Genomic DNA, 26,738 nt, shown 5'->3' with positions numbered 1-26,738 from the left:
TATGGTTTCTGCAGGCAGCCTGCATGCCTGCCCTCGTGGCCCTTCCTTCCATCTCTAAGCCTTAAGCGCAGCATCTTCGAGTCTCCGTCTCCAAATGTGACAGTCGAGCCTCCCTCTTTCACTTACAGGGATCCTTGCGATGACACCACACTCACCTAAATAAGCCAGGATGACCTCCCTATCTCAAAATCTCTAACCTACTCACTTCTGCAAAATCCCTTTGGTCCTGTAAGGAAACCTTCACAGAATCCAGAGACTAGAATGTAGCCATCTTGGGGGAGGGGGGCTTGATTCTGCTTATTGCACTTTCACGGCGCTCTCGTCGCGTTCTGGGATCTACGCACTGAGGCAGTCCTCCATCTCATGAGGGCAGGGCCTCTTGGTATCTCATCGCACCCGAATCCCAGTGCCTAGGACAGGTTGTGTCGTGCGTGAGTTAATAAAGGAAAGAGAGACCCGGATTCAGACCCTGACTCTGGGCGAGTTTTGATGAGCTATTGGGAAAGATGTTTAATCTTTCCAGGCCTTTGTCTTCTGACTTGTCGAGTGGGGTATTATATCCACTTCGCACGGTTACAAGAGCACGAGCTTCCAGAATCTGCATCAGGGAATGCCAGCACAGAAGACACCCACCCTCCTCACCACTCGGAGGCTCCCAATGCCCAAGACCAATGTCCAAAGACAAACCGTGTCATGACGACTCCTCTCTTGGTCATTGCTATCGTCCTTAGTAATCAGAACTGTTGCAATCAGACTGTGTCAGAGATCACAGAATTGGGATGGGAGAGGAGGTCAATTGTGCTGAAGAAATGTGCTAAATGAAAATCAGAATTGAGCCGTCAAGGATTTCCCAGATGTGGGCAAAGCCCTCGGAGGTGGTTTAAAAAGAAAAGGTGGGGGGGGGGGAAGACAACTGGATTTGGGAGAACACATAGCTTGCCGGGGGACTAAGCATAGTGGGGTGAGGGCCGGTCAGGTGGGACTCACACAGATGTGAAGGAAAGGGGCGTCGAAGGCTGAGTGTTGGGTTTGTAAGATGTGGGGTCCAGGTGCCTTGTGCCATGGCCAGAGAATTCTGGAAAAAGAAGGAATTTTCTCTTTCTCTACAAATCACAGGTTCACCTGTTTGTTTTCTTTTTCAGGAATGTAATGAATTTACCTACGACTTTGCCGAAGAAATCCGAAGGCAGTCTTTTGGGGCGGTGACGCCCGGCTACGATTTCATGGCCCGACTGAGGTACGTACATGAATAAAGAACATTTCCCTTAGAGTGCGTGCGGGCGGACGGCTGAGGACGCTCTCTGTAAACTGTGGCACGCTCGGGGCAGCGTTCTCCCTTCTAAAATATTTACAAGGCGTTCAATAATTCAAGGTGAATAACGCAGGCCACTTTTTCTTCTTTAGAAGCGGAATGGAGTTGATTCTCCCTCCCAACGCTCACGAGCTGGCCCACAGCCGCCTGCACGTCTCTATCACCAACACCAAAACCAGAGAAAATTACCTGGTGTCCAACTTTCCCTCCAGGGAGGACCTCATTAAGGTAACTCAGCCACATCTCACATTTGAGGGGGTCAGCAAGGACTTAATTCCTTCCCCCGGGCCACGGGCATCACCGTGTTCGTTACATCCAAGGTTTCCAATCATGCCTGGGACACAATGAGGGCTCGATCAGTGATGTGGTTGGTGAGTGGCTTAACCGGTGTCCCTCAGAGGCCACCTCGGAGGCCCCAGAAACCTCCCATACTGGGTCCGTGCTTTGCCCGTGATTGCCGGCACGCCCATGAGCCCCTGGGAGGCGGGTCGCCCGTGCGGCTGGGGAGCACAGTGCTACTAAGTGCCTTGCGTGACGTCGCTGGTATCTCCCCGTTCCCGGAAGACTTCGTTCCCGTGCGGTCCTATTCAGTCCCGCGCAGGCCTTCTGTACATCAGGTAGGACAGGTGTGACTCCTGCCCTTTTATTGCTCTCTTCCTTTAAAGAGAGGAAGCGGGTGGAGAGATTTTACGTGGCTTGCTCCAAGGTCATACCGACCGGCTGTGGGAAGGCATTCTGGACCCTGGGTCTCTTGACGTCCCCATCTGACATTCCATTTCATCCTCCCATTTTGTTTTCATGCTTTTTTCTACCCAGACAGATTTGAAAGTTACTCGGTTGCGAATTTATTATCTCTGGGAAATACTTTGGCTAGAGTTGCAAATAACAGTTGCAAATAACAGTGTGCTTGCTAAAGTAATACATCAAATATTTGTAAATCGGAAAGAGTGCACTTTTCTTACAAAAGCCGGGCAGTTTTTTCTCTGTTTTCCCTTTGGTGGGAATCACGACCAGCTTCACATAATGTGGAGAACTGTGTGTTTGGACACAGCGGTGGGCGATGGATTGAGGGTAAGTGGTGAAACTTCTGCCTGAATTACATGATAAACGCATTGATTTTTCCTATCGAGTCTAACTGTTGGAGTTCTACTGTGTGAATAATATAATTTGAAACACCCAATGAGATGTTGAACTGACAAGTAAAATTACTTTGTGGCTTCACAGATTAGACCATTTTTACTTGGTGTGCTGACTATGCCACTCTGGCACTTGCAAATTAATAGTCTCTCCGTCTTAGAACAAAGACATTTTGCTGCAATCCGGTGGAGACTTGCAAGCTGTACAGGGTGGAGCTGCCCAATGCACGCCTGCGTTGTCACGGCCTGCCCGTGTCAGCACGGATACAGGGAGCTGTCCGTGCGCTGGGCATGGCTGCGGTCGCCGCGTTGGAAAGCAGGAGGCCTTCCATCCAGTTGTTACCTGCTCAGTGCGTCCGTCCTTGGCTTCTCTCTCGACGTAGCAGAGCCCCTGGGGTTCCCGTAACCCTCCTGACTTACCATCACCAGTCACGTGCTGTGTCGTTTACTGCCTAACATACTCGGTGTTTATCGCCAGTCTTTCCTCGAGCGAGCGTAAGCTCCCAGCGGGCAGGGGTTGTTCTGTTTTGTCTGCTGTGACAGTCCCCGAGCCTGACAGTGGGAATGGGTTCCTAGATGAACCGAGCCGGCAGCTGTGACAGTGGCCTCACGGGGAACAAACGAAGGGGCGCCTTGGTGGCTTGGTGGGTGGAGCGTCCAACTCTTTATTTTTAAGATTTTATTTTTTTTTAAAGATTATATTTATTTATTTGACAGACAGAGATCACAGGTAGGCAGAGAGGCAGGCAGAGAGAGAGGAAGGGAAGCAGGCTCCCCGCTGAGCAGAGAGCCAGATGCGAGGCTCGATCCCAGGACCCTGGGATCATGACCTGAGCCAAAAGCAGAGGCTTTAACCCACTGAGCCACCCAGGCGCCCCAAGATTTTATTTTTTTATCTGAAAGAGACAGCAGAGAGCATGAGCAGAGACAGGGAGAAGCAGTCTCCCCACTGAGCAGAGAGTCCGACGTGGGGCTCGATCCCAGGACCCTGAGACCATGACCTAAGCCGAAGGCAGACGCTTAACCAACTAAACCATCCAGGAGCCCGAAGCATCCAACTCTTGATCATGGCTCCAGGCTTGATGTCAGGGCTGTGAGTTCAGGCCCCACACTGGGATCTGGAGTGAGGGTGCAACCTACTTAAAAAAGATAAAGAAAGAAAAAGAAGAAAGCATCTGGATCCTACATGTTGAGTGATCTTTACAAAATGACTGAGCTGGTCAGTGGCCCGGCTTGGACCACTGAGCAGATGTCCAGCATTCTGCTTGATGACATCCCATGCTGGATATATTATCCCCCTCTCAGTTCCTTTGATATGACAATGTACTGGGCTGAATCGTGGCCTCCAAAGATGTCCACTCCCTAACCTCTGGCACCCGGGGACATGCCACCTCCCACGGCAAGAAGGATTTTGTAGATATGATCGAGGTAACGATCCTGAAATGGCGAGATGACCCTGGATTATCTGGGTGGGTCCACCCAGATTATCTGGATCGTCCCTGGATGCCACGCACCTTTGCGGTTCCTAGCTCTCACTCTAGTAGAGCACAGAGGTAGTGGGCGCTGTGGGCCGTCCCCTCTGACGGCCAGCGAAGCAAAGGGGACTTTAGTGCCCCAGCCGGTAGAGGCTGAACGAGCAGGAAGCATTGTCCCCTACAGCCTCCCAGAGGGAGTGCAGGCCTGCCGGTACGTGGGTGGTCGCTGCACGAGACATTCTGATCTCTACACTACATAGTAAGAGATTTGTGTTTGTTATGTTGAGCCTCTGAGTTTGTAGTAATTTGTTACAGCAGCAATAGCAAACTACCGCAGTAAGTAAACATGATTTTTTTTCAATTTCCTTTGTTTTGGATAATAACTATTCAGAGAATTGGTGTAATTACTTGAGTTCACTGAACGGAAGAGAAATGGTTGACACAAATGTGTAATATCTTGTAAGGAGAATAATTGAATAATTAACATTTATCCTAGGTTATCCAAGAAGCATTTTAAACATTGAGCAGAATGCTCTAACCTTTTTCAGAACTACAAGTCGGAAGGATGGATAGATGCTTGATGGCAGACAGTGGCTAGGACACATGTGAAACCCATCCCTGGAATACTAAGAAGCAGTTCGTTCCACAGTAGGAGCGGGTGGGGACTGAGGGGAGAGGAGAAGGCATGGAGAGGAGAGAACGCAAACTCCCTCCTGGTGGGGACATCGTGAGCTTCTTTGCTCGGAGTAAGGAGGAGGCCGGCGGAGGATTGCCCGGTGAACAGCCACGCGGCAGGCTGGCCGCCTCGGGCACTGGGGAGGGACAGGAGCAAGCCGCCTGCCGGCCCTTCCGCTCCCTGCCTCCGGGGGAGACGGGAGGCCCCTGGAGCCAAGCAGGGAAGCACTTGAGTCTCCTGGCAGCTTTGACACCTGGCCCTCAGCACACAGCCTTGGGTCTCCTTCCCAGGGTTCGGAAATTCTGGAGGTCAGAGAGACAAACGCCCACACAGGCCGAGAGACTAAGAAAACCAGAGGGAGAGGATGTCAGGTGTCAGTTGGCCGCTGGTGAAGGAGTCTGGGAGTAGTGAGTACTAGAGACTTCAACCACCGCGTTGCATTTTCTACCCATTTGATCATTAACTTGTTTGTTCCCTTTCTAACTAGTGTTTTTATTTTTTTCTAAAGGCTGGGCTCTTTATTACCCACCGGGTGACTGCCACGTTTAATTCCAAACAGGTGTCTCTGTATGTTAAAGCGTGTGTGTGCATGTGTATGTGTGTGTGTGTGTCCAGTCCTTTGTGTATGCCTGCGTGGCGTGTGTGTGTGCTCTCCTGCACTACTGCGTGTTTAATGTGCGTCTCTCAGTATCGTATCTGGGTCTCTCATTTCCTGACAGCACCCGCCAGCGCTAATTATGTTCAAGCCTCAGTGTTTCCAGCTGTGAAATGGACATAACAACTCAACCTGTGTTACCAGGGAGAACAACGAATAAAGCAAGTAAAAGTGTGTTTCTGGCTGTTGGATACAGCCCGTATTCAGCAAATAGTAAATAAGTCAGGTACTAAGCCACACACATGACTGGTCAGCATGCCGGTGTGAGCCGGTCATGAGATGTCAAGGGTCACAGCCCGCTCTCTGTGGAGTGGGAGTCAGCCTTTCTTGCACACGCAGTTCTCCTCCCCCTTCCTTATCCTCTATGATCATGACTGACCTACCTTTGCAATATCTCAGGAAATGGATCATTACCTAGTTTTACCACCTTTTGACATAGGATTTTGCATCCCTTTACCACTGGCTTTGTTTTATAAATGTGCTCTTGTGTGAGGAGTCCTACTTAAATTATATCAACTTCGCTTCTAGTTGCATAAAAGATTAGTCTTTCCTTTGATACCTGCAACGATAGTTGAAAATTCTCTAAGAACTTGTGTTGACCAATTATGTGGTCCAAATATTCGCTTTCCTTTTTTTTTTTTTTTTTTTAAAGATTTTACTTATTTTGAGAGAGAGAGATAGGAAGAGAGAATATAAGGGAGGAGGACACGGAAAAGCAGTCTCCGCAGTGAGCAGGGAGCCAGATGTGGGGCTCGATCCCAGAGCCCTGGGATCATGACCCGAGCTGAAGGCAAATGCTTCACTGAATGAGCCGCCCAGGGGCTCCCAAACATCCCCTTTCTTTAGGATTGAATTTCCATAGTATTCTGAACCTCACGTGCACAGTGATTAAACTCAGTGCCATGGTCTGAATGTCTTGGCTGCAACCCCCCCCCAACCCGAATTCATATAGTGAATTCTGAATGCCAGATGGGATAGGATCAGGAGGTCGGCCTGTGGGAGAGGAAGAGGTCTTGAAGGTCAGCCCCTGTGAGATGGTATTAATGCTCTGAAAAAAGGGACCCCTGACAGCTAGCATCGTCTTTCCGGCTTGGGAGGACATGGCGGGAAGCAGGCTGTCTGCAGGCGTGGTATCCGCTGGCACCGTGACCTTGGACGTCCCAGCCTCTCGCGACGTGAAGAATCAGTTCCTGTTGGTGAGAAGCCACGCGTCTGCGGTGTTTTGCTGCAGCGTCCCTGATGGACTAGGACGGGAAAGCAGTCCTGCGACGTGCAGGCGCTGGGAAGCGGGTAACGGCCAGAGGTGGGAGATGCGCGTGCTGCAAAGAGCCCACATTACTGTGAGGGACCTTGAGAAGCGCTTCTGAAGAGGACTTGCACAAGAGACACGTGAGCTGCAGAGACAGCCTCTTCTTCTCGGGGACTCGTGAACAGAAAGGCGGTAGGACTATGGGTGGTAGAACCATGTCATGAGGTCTCCGACAGAAACAGAAAGGAGGATGTCCTGGACACTGGACTAAAGGCCCTCCCTCCTGTGGGGGATCCGTGAAGGCTTCCAGTGTTTTCTGGAAGATGGAAGCTGCAAGAGACAAAAATGGTTATTTGACGAGGCCGTGCTCTAAGCAGAGTGTTGAAGATGCTGCCTGGCGTCTCTTGCCCGCTTGTATGAAATGCAAGAACAGAGAAAGGTCTTAGAGGTGGCATCTCTTATCCAAAGCAAGGTTGAGCTGAAAGATCTGGACCGTTCTCAGCCTGTCCTTCCTGAACAGGGACTGCGTCTTCAGAACGGGGCTGGAAGGTGTGGCCCACAGCCACGTGATGAGGGGCTGCCGGCCATCCGAGGAGAAGCCACGGCGACTGTCCCAGACGATGGAAGCATGAGCCAGGAGCCACTGCAGAGATCCTCAGGGCTGCCCCTCTCCAGAGAAGCCCAGAGTACAAGGCTGATGGTAGACACACGCTCTCCTCTCCCCGGACAACCCTCCTCCGCTCAGAGCCATGGGAGTGGAGACCCCAGACACAAGGAAAGCCCTGGGAAGCTTCTGGCAGGACACTCAGAGGTGGGGTGCCTCCCCCGCCCAGCAGAGCGTCCGGGGCAGGACCCACTGTCATGGGCCTGCAGGGCCGCACGGCGCAGCAAGGAAGATTACCGTCCTGTCTTACGGTCAAATGGCATTTGCCCCCGTGCCCTTCAGCCTTGCTCTGAACATGTCACCTCCTTCTGCTTCCCGAGTTCTCCCTTTTGGAACGGGAATGTCTATCCCGTGCCTTCTCGCCGCTTGTTTTAGAAGCACAGAACGCCGGGATCACAGGCTCACAGCAGGAGAGCAGATTGCCTCCGCATGGAGGGTTCCTCGAGGAACCCTCGAGGGTTGGCTGAGATGACATTTCGGGGACCCATGGAACTTTAAACTCTGTGTTGCTGCTAGAACAAATAAAGACGGTTTGGGGCTGTTGGGAGGGATTGAATGGATTTTGCACAAAAGAAGGACATGATTTTCGGGGAGCCAGGAGTGGAATGCTCTGCTTTGAATGTTTCTGTCACCAAAATGCGGGTGGAACCTAACCCCCACGAGATGGTATTAGCAGGTGGGGCCTTTGGGTGGTGACTAGGTCACGAGGGCAGAACACTCACAAATGGGAAGAGCGCCCTTACCTTATCAGGCGACCCCAGAGAGCACGCTGCCCCTTGGGCCACAAGAGGACACAGTGAGAAGACAGGAAGTGGGCTCTCCCCAGACACCAGACTGCTGAGGCCGTGTTCTTGGGCTCCACAGTCCCCAGAACTGTGATGTCGTTTATAAGTCGCGCAGTTTATAGTATTTTGTTAGAGCAGCCCGAATAAGACTGAGTTCGTCAGGGCGGGTGGTGGTGGTGTTTCCGCTCCCTTCTCTCCCACTACGAGACAGGCGTGTGGTCTTCACATGTTCTTTTGTCCAGAATTTACTTGTCAAGTCCGCCCCTGCTCCCCTGTAGTGACTGAGCCAAGAAAGGGAGACACGTGTGAGCTGTGCTACCATACAAGGAGGAGACCCCCAGATGGAGGATCCCTTTACACAGGTAGACCAGAGCCCCAAGAGGCTCCCCTCCTGCAAATGCCTCATTTTTTATTCTCCTCAACCAGAAAGATTCATTTTGGTTGCTGCACTTTTTTCAGGGGAGGGGAGTGAGTTGAGGGGCGGATGAAAATAGTGTTCCCTTGGAGGATGAAGTCCACTGATCATTTATGGCTGTGGGTCGGTTGTTTTCAGCAGATCAGTACCAAAAGGGGACCCCATTTTGCGAAGGCAATGGTGCTTTGGTAATGGAAGAGCTTAGCCCTTGTGTTGGGTGGAGTGTGAATGGGATCGTTGGCACACGTCTTCGTTCCTTGGTCTCTTGGGGATCGTTGGCACAGCTTCTCCATCCATCCCTTGGTCTTTTGTAAGCTGGAATGCACGCTGTACCACTCATCCCACAGTCTGATGCAGAGATCAAGTCCACGGAAGTGCTTCCTCAGGTCCCTTGAGTACCTGCCAGCTCAGGGACGCTGGCTCTTCTCTTTTCCTGTGTGCCATGGGTCGCTGGCAAGTCCTTTCCTTGTGAGCCCCTTTACACATTATCCCCTGATGTCTGCGCTATTTGTCTTCCCAAGGAAAGATGCGATCAGGAAATCCAAGCACATTTTAATATTAGCCTTCAGCCAAGTGTGATTAGGGAGGTAAATCCTTTGTTTATAAGAAACTCGTAAGTCACTTGTACAGCAGAGCAGAAATGATTTTGATATTAACCATGCCGTGGATCGGTGCTGCTGGCCACTTGTCTGAATTAGTATCAGTCACTGAATTCTTCAGGTTTCAAGCTGACAGACATGAGTGGTCTGAGCTGGTCTTTTAACCCAAGTGAATGCTCATTGATCTGTATTCCCACAACGGCTTTCGTGCAGAACCATGTCCCCCTTGAGAAGAACGACTCTGTCTCCATTACTAGGATGTTCTAGATTTCTGCACACAGAGCGAGAATGCTCGGATAGCAACATCTTCTCCCACCGAGCCTTCTGAAGGTGAAGTAAGGCCTGAATTTAAGATTGGTCCTTATCTTGAGAAGACTGGAGAAGATAAATTTGAATCTGTCTTTGAATTTCAACTACGCCAGCAGGTTCTGAATAAACAGCCAGATCCTCATTAAACTCCACAGCAAACTTCAGGCATAAACGCAACTTGTTGGGAATTTCTTCTCCGAGGAAGCCAGGCCACATAATTTTCTAAACACCCCTTTTCTATAAAATGTGAAATGAAAAGAGCTCGTCAGAACGTGGATTGCAGATGCACTTGGCAACGTTTGCACAGTTATTGCGGGAAATCACTGAGTTTTATTTTCATCTCTGTGTATTTAGTAAGAAGGAGACAAAGCAAATCAATGTTTGAACCTACCTGCATCGCTTACGGCGCTGGGCCGTGGCACGGGCCATGAATGGCAAGACTCCAGTTTCTGCCTCAGGCTTGGGAGCTAGGGCACCCCTGACATTGCGGTCCTTTGCTTCTCTGTGGTGGGTGTCCCGTGCACTACAGCGTGTGCAGAAGGATCTGTGGGCTCTTCCCGCTAGACGCCAGTAGTACCCACCCCCCGCAACACACACACACACAATTGTGACATACAGTCCTGTCTCCAGACATCACTAAACAAAAACACTCCCTCCCCTTGCTGAGAACCTCTGCTCTCCATGGACTGAAACTGAGAAAACTCTGCCTGCAAAAACAACGCGGTAAGACACAGCAGAAGGACACGTTTACGCCTCCCGTCTTACCAAACGGCCTGAGACTATCAGCGCTTGTCTCTTTCCTGAGAAAATCCTCTTTGCTGGCCATAAAATGGCCAGAAGCGGACCGCACACGAATAAGAAAAGCCACTTCGTTCTTAACTTTGGAAGCTAATTTTCCCACCAAACGTAGTTTGACCTACAAAGCAGCAGCGTATATAAAGGCAAGTGAGGGATGGCAGAATAAATACATTGATTTAGAAGAGCGGCAGGCATTTTCCCATTGGGTGAGCTCTTCCTATCAGCGAGGAGGACGCGTACTGTTCTTATCTGTAGGAAAGTAATTGAATAGTATTTTTCAACCAAACACCGCAAAAGAGTTCCAAGCATTAACTTGTGAACTTCCCATTGCAGTCTGACACAGGGGGTAAAAATACACATAATTCTGATTCTAATGGTAGTGATTTTTTTTTTTTTTTTTTTTTTTTTTTTTTGCAGGGCAGATACAATTACGCAACATGATGAAATAAATCGCTATGTTTACAGAGCGCCTTCGGTTCTTTAAAGAGCGTTAAGTAGTGCAGTTTCCCAATACGTGTGCTATCCACAAACTGTGTCTGTTATTGCCACAGTGCGATGGGGCGTTTCGCCAAATAACGTCATTAAGTAGCCACGGTGTGCCCGCAAAACATACCTAGGGTCTGTAATTGTTTTTTGAAAGGAGTAGCCGATTGCTGTCAGGGCCCGATTTAGCCAGGGCGAACGCAGGGCCCGCACGCTGAACTGCCTTTCTCTGAAAAGCACCCAGCTGCTGATGCTTTGGGACTCAGGAGGTTGGTCTCCATCCTGTCGTCCCCCGCGGGCTTGGGAGGCAGTGTCCCGCCCATCCAGAGAGCGTGCCCACGCCCCCTTAGCTGCTTTGTATGCTGGCTGCGCCCCGCATCACAGCGCGCCGTTCTGTCACGCCACTCGTGCCGAGAGGAATGCCTAACGACGGGCCTGTCTACGCTCACTCTGCTCCGTAGACCGTGCACACATCTCACGCAAGGTTGCCATTGTGCTTTGGTTTGATGCCCCGCCTTCCACATGCTGCAGTCCTCAATACTGGCTTTTCTTTCTGCACAAACTAGGTAGCTCTTCTGGCACCGAGCAGCAGCCTGGGACCACGGAGATGCGTGACACATGTCATTCCCTACCCCCATTCCCGCTGGAGTCCTTGCGTTGTGCTAGGGTACCAGTGAATTTGCGACCACACAAATCTGATGCCCTACATGCTACTGGGCTCCCTGGCAAGAGCCCGGTGCTATGAGGCCCTTTCCCTCTGTCCTCGACGTGCCCCCAACAACATGGGAGAATCCTCGTTTCTCCCATGGGTCAGACTGGCGGGGAAGCACCAGAGGGGAAGGGGAGATGACAACGGCCATCTGTCGAGGATCAGCCCTGGGAAGGACGGACTGACCATGCAGGAGACACACACCCTTTCCCTTCGGCAGCTTTGGGCGGCGAGGAGCCAACAGGAGCCGTTGCACGGCTAGGAAATCCTGGGCCAGCTTGCAGGACAGGACGGAGACCTGAGGGGGTTTAGGTGTGGCAGGTGACAACCCAGAGGACATTTCCTATAGAAAGCGCATGTTGCGGGTGACCAGACCTCTTATTCACTCACAGTTCAGAATAAATTGACCTTTGGGAGTTAACCTCAGAAAACGTACCTATAATACCGTTTCTTTGGGGGAAATAGCCTCTGAGTTCTAATCAATTCTACATACGTGATTTACAAATCCATTTTGGGGCCATAATCCGTTTCTGAATACTATATGCCCCGCCCCCAAATCTCATGAAATCCTTCACAACGAACAGCCATGTATCTTCACTTACTAGCTGGAAGCGTATAGCTTAAATGTTCCGTGTCTTCCGTCTACCAAACAGAACAGTATGGATCTGGAAACTATGCTGAAAAATAAAACAAGTACATGTCAAAGGTTCCCAATGCCCAGCTTCTTCCGTTGGAAGAAATGGTAATATTTTAAAGGGCGACCTTTTTTGACTTTCCCAAAGCAAGACAGGATAATTGGGTCCGGTACCTGCCACTGCCTCATTACGTCTCTAGACCGCGTCGCTAGCCCACGAAATGTCTTGCTCCCCTGAGCAACATCCTGTGACAAATTAGAACACCCCCACGCTGCAGGCCGGTCTCCGCTGCGAACACCAGAGCGGTCTGCTCCTCTGAAAAATACAAGAGCGCCGGACTTTCTTGTTTTTCTTTAAAGTAAACTCTGCTGCCAGTGTGGGCCCCAAACTCATGAGCCCAAGACAGAGTCAGGCTGTACGGACTGAGCCAGCCGGCACCACACGGGTGCGATGTTCACAGTCGATGCTCGAGCGCTGTACCAGTTCATGAGGACGAACTCGAGAACGGAGCCTTACCCGGAGTTTACTGTGGGAGGGACTCCGTTGTCTGCAGTTAAAATCCCGATCTTCCTCACATGAAGCCTGCGGAGCCGCAGAGCATTGGACTGTACGTGTCCCTCCATGGTCGTCTCAGATACGAAAGGGCCGTCTTCTAGTTCAGTGTCCTGTGTGCACTGGAGATACACGGAACTCATGTCACGTCTTACAGTATGATGTTATTTTTTGAAAAATTCCACATTTTATAGTCAATGTATCAAATCTGTTGGACGCATGCGAATGCCCACGTTTATGAGCTGTTTCTGCATTTTGTCCGCGTAGGTGCTGTTGGCCAGCAGCTTCGTGCCCATTTACGCGGGACTGAACCCGGTGGAGTACAGAGGGCAGGTAACCTTCTCGTAACCCATGTATGACCCGGGACTCCTGTAGGCACAGGTTTCCTTTGAGGCATCTGATTTTATCATTATTCTGGCGGTTCCAGATCAGCTCATATGATTTTTTTTTTTCATAAATACTTTTGTTTGCAACAGAAAAAAAAATCAAGTACAGGGGCTTGGAACCTTATAGTCAGATGTCACAATTCAGAATGATCGGGGAGCTTCTTTTTTCATCTAATTAAAAACTTCATTCCTTGTTTAAAAAAAAAGACTAAAAGCCTTCACAAAAAATTAAGTCCTGTTCAGCACTCCTTCTGTTAGCAGAACTGCGCTGTCAGGTGGGAAAAGACATCAGGGCCCCACATACCCTCCCTGCCTGACCGAAGTTGGAGCCCTGTCCCCTCTGTCCACCACACAAGACAAGCCCCTCCGCTGCCAGGCCCGTCACTTAACCCAGGTGCTTGTCAGATGGTCTGCGCTGCAGGAGAGCTATCCTTGTGTGGGGGTGCCACCGACGGCTGGGGGCGGGTCCGGGAGGGGAAGTGAGAGGTGACCACCCACCAGCTCACCCCGCTGCAGTCTGCTCGTGGTCAGTACTATGGGGAGGGGGCTCCTTTTCATTGTTTAAAAAGATTTCAGTTATTTATTTGACAGAGAAGGACAGAAGGGGAGAGAGAGCGCGCCCACAAACAGGAGTCGGGGGAGGGGCAGAGGGAGAAGCAGACTTCCTGCAGAGCAGGGACCCGCTGTGATCCGTCCCAGGTCCCTGGGATCATGACCCAAGCCCGAGGCAGCCACGCCACAGACTGAGCCCCCAGGTGCCTTTATGGGAAGGTATTTTAGCAGCTCCTTTATCGTCGTACCCCCCTGCTCCTGCACAGGGACACACCCGTTATAATCAGACACGCTATCATGTAACACGTGCCACAGATACACACTTTATAATGAAATACACTATCTACTTACCACGTGCCGGAGATCCATGTTTATAATCAAACACAGTTCATTTTAACACATGTAAGGGATAAGTGTTTATGATCACATACGCTAACTGACACATACCCGAAACACGCATTTTATAATCAAATGCATTATCGACTTAACGCATAACAGAGATCTGTATTTCTAATCAAAGACAGCATCCGTTTAACACATACCAAAGACACACATTGTAGAATCAATACAGTATCTTTCCTAAGATTTATTTTTGTGAAGGAAAGACAGAGCCTGCATGAGCAGGGGGAGACAGAGGGAGAGGCAGGCTCCCCACTGAGCGGGGAGCCCGATGCGGGGCTCCGTTCCAGGACCCTGAGATCATGACCTGAGCCGAAGGCAGAGGCTTAACCCACTGAGACCCCCGGCGCCCTCAAATACAGTTACCAATTTAACACCCAAGGTCAGGCCCATACTTGCAGATGAATAAAGGCCACCCGTTTTATTGGTTTCATGATGTACATAATATGTATTTAATCTCCAGTGGGTACGTGAAAAATGTTTGATATCTGTCATTCGTTCATTCGTACGTTCACTCACTCACTCTGAGGGCCCAGCACGGTAGCTGCACAGAAGGAAGCCAGTTGTACGCATCTCTCACCTTGCGCTGACTGGGAACCTGTGTGAGCTCTGATCTCGCGAGTCCTCATGATTTTCTTTCTTGGCGCTCTCCTGGCCTTTCCAGTCCTTTGCTCCCTGTACAGTCCTGGGCCCCAGTTGCTCTGCCCCAGGATGGCCGTCTAAAGGGATGGGTGAGATGAGCGAGGGACAGAGAGGTTAAGTAACTGGGAAGGCCATGGAGGTACAAAGAGGCAGAGCCTAAGCGTAACCGTTCCTCTGACTCGCACTCTGTTGATTAGCGGTACACGTACGGTACGTACAGGAGGCTCCAGCCCTCTCTGTGACTGGCTAGAAACAAAACACACAGTTTTTTAAGAGCAACATAAAACGATTTACACTCAGCACATGAAAGCAGGAGATTCGGTTCCCAAGGAGCCTGAGCTATGTCGTCATCTGAAGTTTTATCTGGAAGGTAAATTATGTAATTAGTTTATTTAAAGTAAGCTGAGAACCTTTCCCCTCTTACTAGAGGAATAAAAACTCGTATTTCTTTTTCGCTGTAAACTTTGAACACAGATACTATCAACATCAACCCTATCTCAGGAGCGTTAATTTTGTAATGATCTGAAACGTCATCGTTTTACTTCAGAACTTCAATTTATAATAACAATGATAGAAATGGCTACTTGGGAAACAACAGGAAGGTGTTTGAGAGATTATGTCTTATGAAAAAGGGGGTGCGGGAGTCCAATCACGAGAATTGCCAGTGTGATCTGTGACTGAGAGGTGGTGACTGGGCAGGGAGGGTGTCCATACAGCCTGTGACGATACCGAGGTGGGAACTGCAGAAAGGGAGCACAGAGTCAAGGTGACAACAGACCCGAGTCCCAGAGCCCAGTGAGCTCTAAGGCGAGGCTACACACTTTCCTGTTGAAGTACTGGTAAGAGTATCACGAAGCAGGTGCAGGTGGGAGAGGCTTCTAGTCTTTTTGCACCCTCAACGTTTCTTTCCTTCCTTACATCGGAGTCAGAGCTGCTCGCTGGACTTGGAGGGGTGTGCTTAAAAGGCCACATTTCCTGGCTTCCCTTGTCACCAGCTCTGGCTACACATCTAAGGGCTGGCCAGACAGATAAGCTGAATTACAGAGGGACCTACCTTTGTTTACTTCCTGCTGCCTGGAACGTTGATGTGATGACTGGAACCATAGCAACTGTTGTGGATCATGAGGTCAGAGAAATCACAGCCTCGAGATGTCCACAGAGTAAGCTAGAAAGACACTAAATGATTTGGGGAGGCTACACGTACCACTCCACCATGCATTTTCTGTTTCCTAGAAAATGAAGGAAAACCTGTGCTGTGATTGGTTGCTATCAGCAGCAACAGAAGGGATTGCTCCCTGGTATCTAACGATGAGGATATGCAGATGCAGAGATGTTCAGTTACTTCCCCGAGGCTGCCTAGCTACTAAGGGGGCAGCCTTCCCAGGATGATCCCCAACCATTGGGTCTCTGCGGTCCATGTCTCTTGCCCCAGTTTGCATAGTGTGTTCCTTCATCTCCCTCGGCTTATCTCCCTCCATCCCCATTCCTGCTTCTTCGGTTTGTGACCTGATGACTCGCAGTGGTTAAAAGGGTCAGCTGTTCTCGGCTGCGTTTCCCTTTACGTGACTGAGCACTTGGACATGACTGTGGAAGCCCAGCCGCAGCTCCGCAGCAGGGAATGCAGCCCCCAGGCCGGAAGAAGGACGGAGACCAGCGCCGAGGTCCCTGACCTTGGGCAGGAGGACAAGGTCTTGCTGATGACCCATGTCTGTGCCTAGTAGACACATGATAACTACCTAATTTTGATGCCTTCTGAAAGCGCTCATTTCCTTGGTGGTTTACTGATGTCCACCAAGAGGAGACGGCATGTAGCCAAGGACGGACATAGCCCTCGGAGACCTTGTCCATTGATGCAGACCCCAAGCAACAGGGCAGTTTCGCTCTGTGCTCATCTCGGACTCTCCATCAGCCTGAAAGCCTCCCACGGTGTTAGAGGGCTTCTAGGCCGAGTTATTTTCCAGAACTGTTCCATTTTCAGGGAAATGGGATGTGTGCTTTAAACACGGTGTCCTGCTGTGGGTGTGAGCTTTTCCTAGGATTTAAATTACAGAAAAATTTCCATCATGCTGAAAACATCTCTCGAGTTCTAGGTTTTAAAGTTTTCGTAGAACTTGGGTCTTCACTGGGGTGTTGTGGTTTCTCGGAAGCAAAGGAGGTTGTGCCCACAGTGGGGCAAACGGGAACGGACAACTTGCACTGGGGCCATCGAACCTTGGGACACAGAGCAGTGCCCATGTGACGGAGACCAAGAAGGACCACGTGCAGACTCCGCTCCTGCCGGCCCCGAGCAACGCACAGACCTCCTTGTTCCACATCTGGTAGAAACTACGTATTGAACATACTGGATTTTATTAATATCTATTTGTGGACCTAATGTTTTTATTTTTAAAATCAATTATTAATCACTTAAGTGTCATTCTTTTGTAACACTGAGGACTAACTTGACAAACAGTATATTTCCTTCCTAACTTGTCTACCAGCTGTTTGAAGTGGAATGACCTCTATTTCCTTTAACCTAATTTTTTTTAAAGATTTTATTTATTTATTTGACAGAGAGAGAGAGAGATCACAAGTAGGCAGAGAGGCAGGCAGAGAGAGAGGGGGAAGCAGGCTCCCTGCTGAGCAGAGAGCCCGATGCGGGGCTTGATCCCAGGACCCTGGGACCATGACCTGAGCTGAAGGCAGAGGCTTAACCCACTGAGCCACCCAGGCGCCCCAACCTAATTTTTTTAAAAATAACTCCTCATAGGAAAGCCTGGGTGGCTCAGTGGGTTAAGCATCTGTCTTTGCCTCAGGCCATGATCCCAGAGTCCTGGGATCGAGCCCCAGTTCAGGATCCCTACTCCGCAGGGAGTCTGCTTCTGGCTCTGCCTGTCACTCTCCCGGTTTGTGCGATCTCAATCTCTATCTTTAATAAATAAACAAAATCTTAAAAAAAAAAAAAGTTCTTGTAGCTTTTCCTGGCTTCGTTTAAGAGCATTTTTAAAAAACTTATTTACGGTAGGGAGTCATTCCCAGCTGAATACAAGAATGAGAATGCAAACACATTGAAGGTCAGACCTGTATTTTTTACTAATGACCTTTCTATCCGTATGTATGGCCCCCGGACATGCATACTATCAGGCCACGTTTTCACAGGTTCTTGCCATCCGTTTGGAACAAAAATGAGCATTTTCAAGAGGAGCTCTTGACTAACAAGCTGTTTTGTTTCTGAGAGATAGCACTATGATTGGCAAGTAACTAAAATGCCAGAACAACAGAATAAGAGCATCTCTCGAGCCGACAGATAAACATTTCAAGAAAAGCTTCCGAATTCTGGGGGTTTTGGTTGGTTGGTTGTTGTCTGAAATAGAATTCAGGTAATATTTTGACTTATATGGAGAAAATTTGACATTGACTTCTTCGGGTCTGTGGAGCATTTTGCATGGGGTATGGATTATTAACCCTTTCATTACTGACATATTCGTGGGAGAGAGAGCTGTGGAATAGTCTACGTCACGATGTATTTGTATAAAATCGTTACTACAGAGCTTAGGCTTCTACTTCTTCACGGTTTAGACGTTTCACACGGATACATGGCTCAGTCCCCTCAGAGGCCTGGTCGCCAGCCACCAGGCTGGATGCAAATCCGCGCAGCAATTCCCAGTTCATCTGAAAGAGAGGACCTTATTCTTCAGCAACATTCTAAAATTTTTTGCATGGTCTTTTTGAAAAAACACATTATTAGTCTTCCAGGGAATATTTTTGATATAATGCTCCGTGTTTTCTCAAAATTGAATATCACCATTTTTTAAATAAAAAATGAGAAGTTCCAAAATTAAGACAATGTACCAATAATCTTTAGTAAAACAGTAGCAGGGTTGTTCAACCTCTTCCTAAATTTCTTATTTATTTTCAGCTGTCTCTCTTTTCTTAAGGAAAGTTCATCGATCTCTCCTTCCCACTCATGTTTCTTCACTTCAGATGGGAGATTCTGACCTATGTCGTGGAGAGCGGGCATCTCCTTGTCTTTCTGTCTCTCCTCCCTGCCTCCATTCTGAGACTCAAGGACCAAGCATGTTCTGTTGGACGTAACTACCTGTCCTCTATATCATACAAGATAAGACAGGCCTGCAAATGCCGAGCGATTCGTCAGGACCCAGTTGGTGCCCCGGCCACAACCTCTGGCCACACAGGAAACGGTTCTGATCTCCGTGGCTGTTTTACAGTGTGGGAGAAGGAAGAGTGCAAGTGAAGAGACCAGCCGCACACCTTCCACGTGCCTACACGGCAGGAGGGCGGGGCACATAATTTCTGGAAAGCGTCCGCTGGGAGATACGTGTGGCATGGTAGGTGTGCAGGCTCCGCTCAGCTTGGCTGTTGCCGTGGGAAAGCAGCAACAGCAAAACGTGAACAAGAGGGCACGTCTATATGCCAATAAAACTTTATTTACAAAAGCAGGTGGTGGGCCGCAACCTAGTGTGACGATCCCTGCAAGCCTCAGTTTCCTCTCCTGTAAAATGAGAAAACTGATGATACAAGCATGACCTACCCATCTGCTGGTGTTCTCGAAGAGATTAAACTAAGTCATACAGGGGGGTGGTTTCATAAACTGTGAGGCCCTGTGCCACAGTACTTACAATAATTCTAGCTTTTGACATCGCGTTCATTCTCCTGACAAAGAATTCTGCAGTCACTTGTTTTCTGAACAAAACCGCTGAAGACAGTTCAGCCCTGCATCCCGTTTGCTCACGAACATCCACATCTCAGTGTTGACATCAGATGTCCTGAAGGTCTTGCAGAATGAATTCATGGGCCCTTAGAAGAGAGACTACTTCCTTAGCTTTTCCCCTTTAGATACGGACCAAGAATTGTCTGAATTCATGAATCTCGGGGCATGTTCCTCATCTATTCCCAAGCACATCTGTGTGTAGGGCAAACTTGGGCACGTCCTGACACGTCATAACCTGGCCGGTTTGGGTGGGACAGTTACCACTGTGCCTTTAGAAGTGATACCAAACCATCACAGGAAGCACCAGCACGGTTTGCTTCTTTCCCTGAAGAAGATTCCGGAATCACAGAAGCTCATGGCAGTAGTTACCCCTTACTGAATGCTGCCCACAAGGTGGGAAGGACGAGATGACTTGCAGAAACCTGTAGCAAACCGCCCGCGAATTCATGGACAGCAGCATTTAAATGCAGGCTTGTAAACTAGAGCACGCTAGATATGGAATATCCCCACTTTTAATTTGGGGGTGAGGAACGTTTCCTGCTGTAACCGTTGTTTCTAGAGATGTTGCTAGAATCCGCATGCCTGCAGGAATGCGTGGTTTGGGGACTGATACAGCTCCTGAGAGTGTAAATCAGGAAGACAGTCCAGAGCTCTCGGAGAATCTGAGCAGGTACCGAGTACAGTTCTAGCGGACCTGGTAATGCTGCAAAATCTAATCAAGACATTTGATAAGCTCTATGTTTTCCACCATCATTTATCCAATCAGAATAAGCTAACAAGAGTGAGGAAAATTCGGAGAACGAATTTTCAGTTCCCAGAGACAGCAGTCGTTAGCCCTGTGGTAAATGAGAACATTCTGCACTGTGATGAGCCAGACTGCCCTTCCTTCCCTTAAGTTGAGTGAGTCAGATGACCTCATACGACACACAGTACATATTTCTAATTTCGCTTGATGAAAACTACCCGGACTTTTACATCATTGGCAATATAGTCTATTGACAATATGAACGATAATTTTGGAAGTTTTTTTTTTTCCTCGCCCTCTCTAGGGATTAACATATGCCAGAAATCCTTACCCATGCCCAAAGCCATCAGAAAAACAAAAGGGGGAAAAAAAAGGGGGGGAGGGAGAAAAACAAAAGGGAGCTCTGGGACCAGGAGGCACGGAAGCAGAATCTGGGGGGCTTCTCACTGCAAATCTCCCTTATTTTGAACTGTGTTTATAAGCATATGTAGACACAAACACATGGGAACATGGGTGTGTTGAACACACACATGAATGTGTCTATATGATACACAGAATGTAATTACATGGTGATGTCTGTTATGTTCTGTTAGAAAGAATGACGATACGCAAGTTACGCAGGTCAGTGTATGATAAACCACTGCACTTCTCTTTCTCCGACACCAAAATGCACGCCCCTCAAATTTTCAACATGCGTTCCCTTTTCACGTATCTACTTGTATTCCCTTTGGCGGGCGGCGGGGGGAGTTAGTGACTCAGCGAAGCCATTGTGAACAGTGCGGGGACGGATCATTCCATCACTAGCTTTACCAATAAAAAGGAGTAAGAAGGGGCGCCCGGGTGGCTCAGTGGATTAAGTCTCTGCCTTTGGCTCGGGTCATGATCTCAAGGTCCTGGGATGGAGCCCCGCATTGGGCTCTTTGCTTAGCAGGGAGCCTGCTTCCTCCTCTCTGCCTGCCTCTCTGCCTACTTGTGATCTCTGTCAAATAAATAAAATCTTTAAAAAAATTTTTTTAAAAAAGGAGTAAGACTGACAGACACACACACACACACACACACACACAGAGACACCTTGGAACAAAACAAATGTATGTTTTAAGCAACTTCAGGGCATTTTGTACGAACTCGTTTCTCCCTCCTCGCTCTGCCTTTGTGCTGAACAGAACAGCTTGGGTTTTCCTACATTGCATTCCAAATGTTCGGGGGAAACAGCGTAGTAGAATTCTCCAGTAAAGGTTCTTTTGCGAGGGGTTCTCAACCATTTAGACCGTGTTCTTTCCCTGTCAGCCGAAGGTTATTTCCATCACAGATACAGCTTGGAGAATGTGTACTTCTATTGTGTGTCTGTGTGTCTGTTGTTAGAGCCGATTATGTCAATACTGTCCATTCAAAGATGCCCGAGACTTCTTGCTTTGAAATGGATAGCATAAGGTTTATCACTTTCCTGTTTCTTTGTTGTCTTTCCTAACACGGTGTCCAGGAGCTTCTGGAAGCTTTTCTGACCTGCTCTGTCCATCTGTCCCCTTTGGGTATGGGTCTGAAAATACAGAACCTCTTTGGAGTTCAATAGTTTGTTTTGTTTTGTTCTAAATTGTAGTACTTCCCATTCTTTCTGGCTTTGAAACCTCATGTCTTGAAGACAGGTGCCACTTTAGAAATAGAAGGATTTCTGGTTGCTCAGCTTACTTTTAAGTTTGCGACAGGGAATGCCAGTTTCTACTGCTTGTAATACACAGAATGTCCTGTGATGGTGGATGGTCTACGCAGTATCAACCATGAAGGTGGCTTTCCACTTTGACTTAATGATGAACCCCAAGCTTATTACATGGCTTCTGGTGTATGCACTGTTACAAACATTTAGGTACTTCTTATGTATAGTAATCTAGTTAAAGCTTTTAAACAACTAGAGAGGGGCACCTGGGGGGCTCAGTCATTAAGCGTCTGCATTCAGCTCAGGCCCCGATCCCTGGGTCCTGGGATCAAGTCCCACATCGGGCTCCCTGGTCACTGGGGAGTCGGCCTCACCCACCACCTCTGCTTCCATCTTTCTCTCTGTCTCTCATGAATAAATAAAATCTTTAAAAAAATAGCTGGAGAGGCTTCCCAATCCTGTGAGGTTCTCATTATATAGGTCAATGATATGTATGCAAAGACTTGTACAGAAATCACCCATCTGATGGGTGATGATTGGTAGTAATTTAAGAGCATTTCCAGGGCATGGATTCCATGAGGAGAGAGCCCTGTTGGAAAGCCTGTGCCCATTGTCGTAGGGGGCGTGACAGTGACGTGTGCTGACAAGGGGTCTCTCTTTCCACAGAAGTGGGTGGACGGAGGCCTCACGAACAGCCTGCCCATCCTTCCTGTCGGCCGGACGGTGACCATCTCACCGTTCAGCGGACGCCTGGACATCTCCCCGCAGGACAAAGGACAGCTGGACCTCTACGTCAATCTCGCCAATCAGGACGTAATGGTGAGCCAGAGGCTCCGTTGCATTTGCAGATAATCGCCTAAAAACTACCACACGCTGCCGAAACGTTGGAAGCTCATTGATAATTGTATATGCAAATGGCATCGTCTCGGCCATAGGGTTTCTTACCCATGGCGTGTCACGCATGCACACGGGCCTGGGAACCTAGGCACTGGGAGTTCACAAGCCTTTCCCTCTGTGTTATCTGTTTGGGGAAAGTTCTCCTTTTCTTCACTTCTTCAGGACAGAGAACATATGGCAGGTTTTCAGTGCAATCTTAAATCAGATCATTTGTTTAAAAAAATGTGATCGTTAAGTATGGCAAAACACGGGACAAAAGCTTTGGGGCTCAACTGAATAACTTAGGTAAAATATGGGTTCTCTTCCCTCCACTCCCGGTGGTCGTGAACAGGAGGCGATGTTACGGGTAGGGGACGTGGGGAGTTGTCCCCTCTAGGGGTGCTGCTGGCACCCAGTACGTAGGGGTGAGCGCTACGAGTCAGCACGCGGCCCCCACAACAGCCGAGTGTCTGGCCCCACACGTCCTCGTTGCCAAGGCTGAGAAACCCTCAGCTCGTCTAGGACTTAAGTTAAACCTTTAAAGTTGCATTTTCTCCAACTGATTTTGTAAAGCCACGATTGGTATCTACGGCAAGAAATCGTCAGTGCGGTTAACCTGTACTGTAATGTCCTCTCCCTTCAATGTGTTCTCTTCTAGCTGTCCGTGGCAAACCTGGTGAGGCTTAACCACGCCCTTTTCCCCCCAAGCAAGAGGAAAATGGAATCCCTGTATCAGCTTGGCTTTGACGACGCCATTAGGTTTCTCCTCAAAGAAAACTGGTTTGAATAGAATGCTTACGAGTTTATAATGCACAGAAGACTTCATACTTGTTTTTTTTTTTTTTTAATTTTTGTCCACATCATTGTTGACAGAGGTTTCTAATGAAATCATTTAAAAAAAAAAAACAAACCCTATCGGGATTCTCTGTTACTAGTTTTTGTAATATTTGTGATTATTTCTTCTGTGCAAGGAAACGAGAGGTATTTTATTAGGCAGGGCATATGCGGGTCCTGAGGAGTCTCCTCAGGAGACCTGAGGGTCCAAAGAATCCTCCTCTGTCCCTGCCAGAGAGCAGGCAGGTCCTTTGGAAAATGTAGAGGGTCAGCAATTCGGGTGAACCATGGGGTGTTGAAACTGGAGGGCCGCCATGCTTCCTACAGACAATGGGACATGGCAGCCCGGAAGCCCAGCAGATTCGGGCACTAGGGGGCTGGGGGTTGCCTTTCTCTTCAGCAGACCTGCATTTCCTGCCCACCTTCCTCTTTTTAAACCCCAGCCCGGCCCCCGCATCCCCACTAAGGTAATTTTCAGTCTGCTTTCATGCGTCCCTCTTGTAAACCCTCAGCTCTCCTTAATACCTGTCTCTTTCTCCGTATCTCTCTGCCTCTTACAGCTGATGTCTTACTTCCTCTGTCTGTCTGTCTGGCCAGGCCATATACCATCAGCTGTTTACCCATCAGTCTAGGTAGAGGGTAAATCTACTCAGGAACCCAGAAGATACACCTCTACATATGAAGAACCAAGTGCACCCAGTAGCCCAGTAAAGAAGAATTCAGTAGAAAATAATCATTTGTCTCGTATTTTTTAAGTCATGTTACAGTGATTTAGCTCTTCCATTTTCTAAGTAGCAATCCTATCACTTTGAGGACTCGGATGTGGGTTTATTCTAATTCCTGGACACTGTCTCAAGTCTTAAATCTGTGTTTGTGGGGCTTTGCCAAGCATAAACTCTTAATTACTAAGAGGCAGTTAGAAACAAACCAGTTTCATTGCCTGTGTTTAATTGTTATGCATTTCTCTCTTAACATTTGAAACCATCCTTTAAATCAGTTTTATGGCTCCTAAAAGCTCCAAATACACAATTTTTAGCGCATAACCACCACTGACTGCCTCTTTCCTTATGAGTTATACAGAGACTCAGGCCTGGGTAGTGATCCTCCTTGGGGTGTCTATTTCCTGCTCCTCTAGAAAACAGGTAGCTGAATCCTAACACGTTCTTTCAGACGTGATGTGAACATCTTCAGTTCAGTTTCACATCTGTCTGTCCGCTAGATTTCCCCGCTTTTTATCATTCTATGTGACTCTCCTATTTGTAGGATATTTCAACCCATTTTTATGGGTGCCCCGTGAGCACAAACAAACGTTAGCATGTTAGACATCGAAGTGACTGTACGCACTGCTTACGTCTCTGTCCGTCCTGGTGGACACTGCTCCCCTGGAAAACCGGGGTCAGCTCACGGACAGGTGCGTGCGGGGCAGCCATGTTCTCCCCTGAGGGAACAGTGGCAGCACGTTGCAATGCTGCTTTCTGCGAGTCAGGGGTGCTGGACCGAGTTCTCCGGCGGCGCCGGTCCCGACTCGTGCTCTGTGCCGCTCACAGTGTGTCCTCACGCATCTGGACTGGCAGAAAACAGGCACTCCCCACAGACCCAGATCCTGATAGGTTTGCTGGGTATTACTGGGATTGTCAGCCTGATACGTACCCGGTCCCCGGTTGGGGCAGTTTCCTAATGCCTTCGAAACGGTCATTTAAAATTTCATTAGGCTTTCTATTCTTTTCAGGAACCCTCTCTACTCTGTAACTATGGTAACCCCCTGTTTCCACTGGCAATTAGAGAAACTAGATTTGGTTTTGAAGTTAAAGAATGCTCTGAAGGAGCAAGCAGTATATTAAAACAAACACACGTGCAAAAATACAACCTCTGTTCCATTCTAGTTTCCCAATATTGGGTGTATTGTGAGCACACCAGCAGCTCACAGAGAACAGCCGTTCGGCTCTGGGCATTGAACGCAGAGTCCGAACAGACCAGGGCCCTTATCCGCAGCAGGTTTCAGTTATTCTGGTCTTCATTTTTTCCCCGATGGTTAACACAGATACATAGAATCCCTTTCCCTCTTGATATTTGTAAATATGAGTCCCAGAGAATTTTTGGATCCAGCCTATTAATTTTATTGCGGAGGAACCAATCATTAAGGAGGTTCACGGTTTTGAGGTTTTTCTTGCCGAAGCTGTACCTGCACTCTGGCACAGTAAAACCGAAAGTTGCCGTTAATTATCCACATAACCCAAAGCAGGATTGGAAAAGCAGCCTCTGCGGGCCACCAGAAGTGGACCCGTTTTTAAACAACAACAATGATAATTACTAATGATCAGTAGCAATTACTGATAATCACTAGTAATTATTATTAATCACGATTATGATGATTATTATTATTTGCAGATCGACAGTTCAGTTGGGCGGAATTCACCGTGTAATCCCTCAGCTCTGCCCTTGGTTTTGCCTCTGGTGACACAACCGAAACCTTGGCTTGCTCAGCGCTAATACGTGTCTTGCCACCCTCCAGACATATGTCCCTGCAGTGTAATCCCTCAGGCACATGACTGACTTACAGAGAGGCAAACAGAGGACTCAGTCTTGTCCGCACTGTAGACCGGATTTCCGAATATACATTCCTGCCCTCCTTACATAACTGCACATCCAACGTCATCTGGAACTAAGGCCACCTCGAATGTGGACGAGCGTCCTTACACGTACGTCTGTACACGGGCACGCAGAGACCAGAAGCACGGGGCGTGTGCCTCTGAACAGGGCAGACATGAAGCACGCACTTACTGAGTTCTTTCACTTACTTCCCGTGAATTTTCCATTTCTCCACTGTGTTTACAAATGTCCTTCGAGCTGTACACAGTCCAGTTCACTTCTGTGGGCAGACCAAAGAAAGAGAGAATCGGTGTACTGTCCATGGGTGGAAAGCCACAAAGTTCCAGCCAGTGCAGGAACGTAGCCCTCCCCTGATGGGTCCTTCAGCTTTGCCGTACCATTCTGCAGCTGTGCCCCACCCCCCCAGGAACCTCCCCATCCCTGGCTCAAAGGCAGTGGTCTGTAGGCTGAAAAGCCTCATGCATTTAGACATGCACGTGACCCCCATCCTAAAGAGTGGAGGTCAGATGACATGCTCTACCTCTGAAGACCGGGACTGAGCCATACAACGGTTCTATAGGACGTATGTGTGGGCTCCTGGCTTCATGCCACTCATGTGATCAATGAGGAACTGGAGATGCAAGAAATGGAGGAGGGAGAGCAGGGCTGCTCGTTTTCCTTTGGTCACAAAGCGAGTAGAGACCACACAGCCATACTGGTGTCCACTGCTGACCACAGCCATACTGGTGTCCACTGCTAGCCAAGATCAGAGCTCCACCATCACGCCCAACCCGTCACTCACCTGGACGGGGACAGAAATGCTAGTTGAGAGGCAGAGGGATAACACCTGCTCAAATGCAGAAGTCGCTTCAGGAAGGGGCATATTTGCCCAGAGAGTGAT

The 26,738-nt window shown here is 48.8% G+C and overlaps 1 protein-coding gene across 8 annotated transcripts in view; it reads left to right on the top strand.

Annotated features, from left to right (window-relative positions):
• Positions 1-24,320, top strand: part of LOC123935818 (patatin-like phospholipase domain-containing protein 4) — a 28,370-nt gene extending 4,050 nt beyond the window's left edge. For all 8 annotated transcript variants that reach the window (XM_045996616.1, XM_045996619.1, XM_045996614.1 and 5 more), the window contains 5 exons: positions 1,143-1,237; positions 1,405-1,540; positions 12,720-12,785; positions 22,205-22,357; positions 23,073-24,320. In XM_045996616.1, the coding sequence (XP_045852572.1) occupies positions 1,143-1,237; positions 1,405-1,540; positions 12,720-12,785; positions 22,205-22,357; positions 23,073-23,204 (582 nt within the window). In that variant the 3' untranslated portion in view covers positions 23,205-24,320. The remainder of the gene's footprint in view (positions 1-1,142; positions 1,238-1,404; positions 1,541-12,719; positions 12,786-22,204; positions 22,358-23,072) is intronic.
• Positions 24,321-26,738: the final 2,418 nt, after the last annotated feature.

The sequence above is a fragment of the Meles meles genome, chromosome Y (assembly GCF_922984935.1).
Source record: "Meles meles chromosome Y, mMelMel3.1 paternal haplotype, whole genome shotgun sequence".
Taxonomy (NCBI): Eukaryota; Metazoa; Chordata; class Mammalia; order Carnivora; family Mustelidae; genus Meles; species Meles meles.
This window is presented reverse-complemented; position numbering and strand designations above follow the sequence as displayed.